The 7,643-nt window shown below is 44.5% G+C and overlaps 1 protein-coding gene across 1 annotated transcript; it reads left to right on the forward strand.

Moving 5' to 3' along the window:
• Positions 1-2,511: 2,511 nt before the first annotated feature.
• On the forward strand, positions 2,512-6,777 carry LOC143285022 (peptidyl-prolyl cis-trans isomerase-like 3). Its single transcript, XM_076592196.1, has 3 exons — positions 2,512-2,532; positions 3,575-3,693; positions 6,651-6,777. The coding sequence occupies exons 1-3, from the start codon at positions 2,512-2,514 to the stop codon at positions 6,775-6,777; spliced, it is 267 nt and encodes an 88-aa protein (XP_076448311.1).
• Positions 6,778-7,643: the final 866 nt, after the last annotated feature.

Here is a 7,643-nt window from a genome sequence, read left to right on the forward strand (position 1 = left end):
TGTACACTTTCACTCTCGTGCATTCACAAACGCACTCAAAAGCACGGACCCACACATTCACACAAACACACATACACACACGCACAGAGGCTGCCACTGACTGGCCGCAAGAGGGATGGGAAAAGATCTCTGATGCCAAGAACGTGGCGTCTAGTGTGTTGCTCAGTTTATTGTATTTGGAAAGGCCCACAGAGACTCTGTTCCGTTTTGAAGAAATCTGCGGAATGTTGGTTTGGAAATGATGCCGATATTTGATTTGCAAAGCATCGTGCTCTACCTTTCATGTTAGACTTGCGGCCGCTCCCTCTCTCTGCTTCTATTTCTTTGAGGCGATCGATGGTGTGATGGCCTTGTACCTGTTCTTTTTGGTATGCTTTGACTTTTCTGAGGATTTCCAATTTTCCTAGATGTAGGCCGCTCATTTCCCTTAACATCTGCATGTCCCGGGCAGTATGACCATGTGAGTTTTTTAATCTGAAAGTTGCGCATTGCGTTATGCCACTCTGGGCTTCCCATTCCGTTTTCAATTTTCTGTATGAGGTTCATTGAGTCGGTTAGAATCATGGCATGTTGGTTTCCGACCCAAGGCACAAGCCCCCGGTCAAAAGGCCTAAGTGCCAGGACTCGGCATACAGTGCCAAGCAATGGACCAGGCTGCAAGTCAAAAGGCCCGGAACACCGGACAGCAGTTACCGGGCAGGAAGGGGCGAAGACCCAGGACAGCAGTCACAGGGCAGGAGGGGACGAACACCCAGGACGCCAATCACGGGACAGGAAGGGGTGAAGATCTGGGTCACCAGACGAAAGGCCCGGGACACACAGCACACAGCGAGAGCTGGAACATTACGGAATGTTCCCCCCAGTGCTGAGCAATACTAATTCTGACGATAATTAACAAAAACAAATGTACAGCACCTTCAAAATACAAAGCTGGAATATAACTTTGACAAGACGAATTACAGAACTCATATACGGCACTCGCACTCTCTACACCTATCATACAGAGCCAACGCCCAATTTTACCCAACAGTGAACTAAGGTAAAATCGTATCATTTTAAAACTCAATAACAATAAAAATTGGCAAACGTATTAGCCGACACAAGAAAAAGTACATATTCAGGCAGTGGTAGCACAAAATTAATAATTAACGAAATGGATCATTTTGTCAAAACCTAAGGTACAGCTTTCTTTCTTGCAGAACATCTACTTCTTTTCATACATCCCTGACGGAAATACAACCAAGCTAAATAGACAAGCGGCTTCTTACCTGCCACAGGTGGCGTACACTAACGACCACCACAAAGACACGACGACGACGAAGACAGACGAAGAAACACCGAAGTGGCTCCCATGGAGGACAGCCGGTCCTCACTTCGTATGGTGCCTAGATGTCGGGGTAGCTACCCCACCAACCACGAAGACGACCCGTACACTACGGCAGTCGGGCTGCAAAAGCCTCGAATATTGTTGCTGCCCAACAGTATTTCATATTCGCTCAGGTGAGCGAGTAATATGCATGCACGTGGTTCGTGCGCAATTCGAGACTTCTACCCGAACTGAAGGGTGGGAGAAGGAGGGAAAGTGAAAGGAGAGGGTGGAGAAAAACGAAGACGGGCCACACGCCCTAACTGTCGTCACAAGTTGTGACAGAGTGTGCAGGTGATTGTGTGTGTGTGTGTGTGGGGGGGGGGGGGGATGTAGGTGTGTTGGGGGGTGGTGGGGGAGAGTGTGGGTGTGGGTGGATTTATGTGGAAGGAGAGGCAGTTTGATGGTGTGTGTGTGTGTGTTTGGGGGGAGAGGGTGTATGTCAGTGTGTGTGTTGGGGTGGGGTGGGGGGGGGGGGCGAGTGAGTGTGTATAGGTGTGTTTGTGTGGGGGGACTGGATGTATGTTGGTGTGTTTGTGTGGGGGGGGTGGGTGTATGTTGTTGTGTGTTGGGGAGGGGAGGGTATGTTGTGTGGGTATTTGTGAAGAGGTTGTATGTTGGTGTGTGTATCTGTGTAGGGGAAGAGGTTGTATGTTGGTGTGTGTATTTGTGTAGGGGAAAAGGGTGTATGTTGGTGTGTGTATTTGTGTAGGGGAAGAGGTTGTATGTTGTGTGTGTATTTGTGCAGGGGAAGAGGTTGTATGTTGGTGTGTGTATCTGTGTAGGGGAAGAGGTTGTATGTTGGTGTGCGTATTTGTGTGGGGGAAGAGGTATGTTGGTGTGTGTATTTGTGTAGGGGAAAGAGGCTGTATGATGGTGTGTGTATTTGTGTGGGGGAAGAGGTTGTATGATGGTGTGTGAATCTGTGTAGGGGAAGAGGTTGTATGTTGGTGTGTGTATTTGTGTGGGGGAAAAGGGTCTATGTTGGTGTGTGTATTTGTGTGGGGGAAGAGGATGTATGATGGTGTGTGTATTTGTGTGGGGGAAGAGGTTGCATGTTGGTGTGTGTATTTGTGTGGGGGAAAAGGGTCTATGTTGGTGTGTGCATTTGTGTGGGGGAAGAGGGTGTATGTTGGTGCATAGAAATGTGGAGGTACAAGGTGTTTGTTAGTGTGTTTGTGTTGGGTTGGGGGAGAGGGTGTATACTGATGTGTTTGTTTGTGTTGAAGGAAAGGTTGTATGTTGGTGTGCGGGGTGGAGGTGGGGGTTGGGGGGGCAGAGGGTATGTTGGTGTGTTTATATGTGCGGGGGGAGAGGGAGTATCTGGGTGTGTGTAGGCATGTGTGTGGGTGGAGTGGGGGGAGGAGGATTGGGATGTGTATGTTGGAACGTGTAGGTGTTTATGTGTGGGGGAAGAGGGTGTATGTTGTGTGTGTGTAGGGAGAGAGTGTGTGTATGGGTGGGTGTAGGTCTGGGGGTATACTATGCAAATGGGTGTGGGTGTGATTTTGTGTGTAATTTTATGGAATAGAAAAGTATATTTCCAATCTGCATGATTGTTACATCTTATCATTGATCCAGTTTAGGTGTAGTAGTCACAAATTACCTGTTGAGACTGGTGTACCTCATGATATTCCAATTACCTGTTGAGACTGGTGTAGGTCATGATATTCCATGTGAATTGCATACTTGTTATAACTGAGATATGTATATGATTGGAAGTAAATGGTTTTGATTATGGAATGCCTAAAATTTGCAGATCTTTGATATGAGTTCATTCTACAGAAACATTTGAATCTGAAATCAGTTCTTCATTTTGTACAATTTGACGAAAGGTGGGAGAAGAGTGTGTCTGAAAGTGGGGAAATTCATCGAAACGGGAAAGGTTACAAGATGATATGATTGTTGTTTACCTGGGTTGTATCACCAGTTTCATTGTTTTAATTGCTGTTTATGTTTTGAGCATTGGTGTGTAACACCAGTGATGTTACTTCATATCCTCCCCAAAGGGTGTCGGAGGATGAAATATTCTGGATTCTTGATTGTTAAGGTGTGTGTGTTTAGGTGTGTTCAATCTGAAACTGAAACAACGTGTATGTGTGATTGTGTGTGTATGTGTGCATGTGTGTGTGTGTGTGTGTGTGTGTGTGTGTGTGTGTGTGTGTGTGTGTGTGTGTGATTATGTGTGTGTGTCTCTGTGTGTGACAGCACACTACCCGTGGCATGGTCTCCATGGCAAACAACGGACTGGACACCAACGGGTCCCAGTTCTTCATCACCTACGCAAAGCAGCCTCACCTGGACATGAAGTACACTGTCTTTGGCAGGTGTGTGTGTGTCTGTGTGTGTGTGTGTGTGTCTGTGTGTGTGTGTGTGTGTGTGTGTGTGTGTGTGTGTGTGTCTGTGTGTGTGTGTGTGTGTGTGTGTGTGTGTGTGTGTCTGTGTGTGTATCTGTGTGTGTGTGTCTGTGTCTGTGTGTGTCTGTGTGTGCTCCACCGAACGCTGCCATGAATTAGAGGATCTTTAACATGCATATTTGATCTTCTGCTTGCATATACACACACAGTAGGTTCAAGCACAAGAAGGTCTATGATTATTTGATTATTATTGTCACTGTACAAACCATGTAGTCTGCTGTACTAGAGTAAGTCTTCATTAACATTATTATTGTCACTGTACAAACCACGTTGTCTGCTGTACAAGAGTAAGTCTTCATTAACATTATTATTATCACTGTACAAACCACATTGTCTGCTGTACTAGAGTAAGTCTTCATTAAGTTGATTAACATTATTATTATCACTGTAGAAACCATGTAGTCTGATGTACCAGAGTAAGTCTTCATTAACATTATTATTGTCACTGTACAAACCACATTGTCTGCTGTACTAGAGTAAGTCTTCATTAACATTATTATTATCACTGTACAAACCACATTGTCTGCTGTACTAGAGTAAGTCTTCATTAACATTATTATTATCACTGTACAAACCACATTGTCTGCTGTACTAGAGTAAGTCTTCATTAACATTATTATTATCGCTGTACAAACCACATTGTCTGCTGTACTAGAGTAAGTCTTCATTAACATTATTATTATCACTGTACAAACCACATTGTCTGCTGTACTAGAGTAAGTCTTCATTAACATTATTATTGTCACTGTACAAACCACATTGTCTGATGTACCAGAGTAAGTCTTCAATAACATTACTATTATCACTGTACAAACCACATTGTCTGCTGTACCAGAGTAAGTCTTTATTAACATTATTATTATCACTGTACAAACCACATTGTCTGCTGTACTAGAGTAAGTCTTTATTAACATTATTATTGTCACTGTACAAACCATGTAGTCTGATGTACTAAAGGTAAGTCTTCATTAACATTATTATTATCGCTGTACAAACCACATTGTCTGCTGTACTAGAGTAAGTCTTCATTAACATTATTATTATCACTGTACAAACCACGTTGTCTGCTGTACCAGAGTAAGTCTTTATTAAGTTGATTAACATTATTATTATCACTGTAGAAACCACGTTGTCTGCTGTACTAGAGTAAGTCTCCATTAACATTATTATTATGACTGTAGAAATCATGTCATCTGATGTGCTGGAGTTTAAGTCTTCATTATTATTGCTGTTATTATTATTATCACTGTACAAACCATGTTATCTGCTGTACTGGAGTATATGTTTTCATTAGTATATTCTCATTACCACTGTCCAAACCACATTGTCTGCTGTACCGGATGTAAATCTTTATCAGTACTATCACTTTACAAACCACAACGTCTGATACATTCTGTCTCCCATTAATAACATTATCAAAGGGAAATCATTTACAGCTTGGTCTTTTGTGAAGGACTATGACTCTCAAACTAGGAGGCAACATTGCACTGGCTCTTAGTGCTGCAGCCTTGGGGGCTAGTTGGACTTTGGGAACCATCCCAACGCCGACTGTCCTAAAACCCTCTTGGCCGAGAGAGTGGGGATGTAACTTGGGCAAGACACTCTCTACCATAATCAAATTCTATCCCAAATAGTCGGGGGAGCAGTTGCCTCCTCTGCTGTTCTGATGGTCATAGTCAGACACGACTGACTATCATATAATTACATGATGCTGCATGCAAACAGTTTCAAGTTCTCAAGGAGGTGTCACTGCAGTGTGGCAATCCTAAGTACGCTGTACCACATCTTCGAGGCAGATGCCTGACCTGGAGCATAACCCAACGCGCTTAGTCAGGCCTTGAGTGCGTACTTGTTATATATTTGTGTTCCTAATAGAGTGGATTTCTTCTACAGAATTTAGAATTTTGCCAGACGGGCGCAATAGCCGAGTGGTTAAAGCGTTGGACTGTCAATCTGAGGGTCCCAGGTTCGAATCACAGTGACGGCGCCTGGTGGGAAAAGGGTGGAGATTTTTACGATCTCCCAGGTCAACGTATGTGCAGACCTGCTAGTGCCTGAACCCCCTTCGTGTGTGTATGCAAGCAGAAGATCAAATACGCACGTTAAAGATCCTGTAATCCATGTCAGCGTTCGGTGGGTTATGGAAACAAGAACATACCCAGCATGCACACCCCTGAAAACGGAGTATAGCTGCCTACATGGCGGGGTAAAAACGGTCATACACATAAAAGCCCACTCGTGTGCATACGAGTGAACGCAGAAGAAGAAGAAGAATTTTGCCAGAGGACAACAACACTTATTTTTCCCATGAGTTTTGTTGTTGTTTTGGTTTTTTTTGTTTTTGTTTGTTTGTTTTTTTCAGTGGGCCAAGTGCTTGCTGCACATCAGACCTCGGTATAGTGTCTCATGTGAACAATGTTCAGTTTGATTTTCATGTCAAACTTTGGGAAAAAGGGCGAGACCAGGATTCGAACCCAGACCCTGACAGACATTTTATTGGAAAAATAAGATTCTTAACTCATTGTACCCCACAGCTACGAGCCTGCTGCAACTCCCCTGGACTAGCACTACATGAGACCACTGGAGAAAAAACAACAACATGTGGTTCACTAATACGGCGAAAATCAATGGAGAATTGTTGATTCAGGGTTAGGGTCAAACAAAGCTTTGTTTTCATGCTTCTGGAATCCATAAATGGTTCATTTAGAATGTTGAACTTGTACCAAGCAGGAATAAACGAAATTAGTGCGCTGGAATGGGAATACGCATACCTGGTCCACAAGGGAAGTAATCATGGTATGAGTTGAACTAGTATCTGGAGTAGAATGAGTTAACCCTTCTGCCGCTTTCCTCGGTGTTTTCCACAGAGTGATTGACGGCTTTGAGACCCTGGACTCCCTGGAGAAGGTGCCGGTGAACGAGAAGACCTACAAGCCGGAGACGGACATCCGCATCCGGGGTGTCACCATACACGCCAACCCTCTGGCCGGCTGAAGGGGGGATGGGGTTTGGGGGCGTGGGGACATGAGTGGAGAGCGACTGTGTGTGTGTGGTGTGTTGTGTGGGACTGATGGGAGTTGTGGGTGTGTGTGTGTGGTGTGGTGTGTGGGACTGATGAGTTTGTGTGTGTGCGTGTTGTGTAGGACTGATGAGAGAGAGAGAGAGAGAGAGAGAGAGTGTGTGTGTGTGTGTGTGTGTGTAGGACTGATGAGATTTTGTGTGCATGTGTGTGGTGTGTAGGATTGATGAGAGTTTGTGTGTGTGTGTGTTGTGTGGGACTGATGAGAGAGAGAGTGAGTGTGTGTGTGTGTGTAGATGTGTCTGTTTATGTCCGGGTGGTTGGTCAGGCAGGCTCAGGGCTTCTGCTAGGAAACATCATTGGAAGGGGGGGCGGGGGGGGGGGGGGGGGGGGCGGGGCGGTCCCAAAGACAGACTCTTCCTTGCAGGATTATCACACTTTCTATGTGCTACTTCTAGAATTGTTAGAACATTGTGTGGGCTTGCTCGATGAACACACAGTTTCAGGTTCAAAGAGGCCTCAGAGCCTGCACACTGCTTCACATACTCCACACCACATCCGCTTTAGAAATAGATAAATGAATAGATAAATGATAGTTAAAATAGGAAATGGGACGCCCTGACCTGCACTCAAAAACCCTGTCACCCAGTACGCTGGTCCTGCCTTTTGAGCCTGCCACAGGCACATGAAAATGGTCAGAATAGCCGTTCTTGCATTTGTGCAGAAAATGTTCTTTTTCCTATCGAAAAACTAGATGAGGGGTCGTTTTTTGTAGACCTTGTCATGATTTTTTTTTTTTTTTTTTTTTTTAATTCTTGGAATTTGAACATTCTTGGAATAG

The sequence above is a fragment of the Babylonia areolata genome, chromosome 8, assembly GCF_041734735.1.
Source record: "Babylonia areolata isolate BAREFJ2019XMU chromosome 8, ASM4173473v1, whole genome shotgun sequence".
Classification (NCBI taxonomy): domain Eukaryota; kingdom Metazoa; phylum Mollusca; class Gastropoda; order Neogastropoda; family Buccinidae; genus Babylonia; species Babylonia areolata.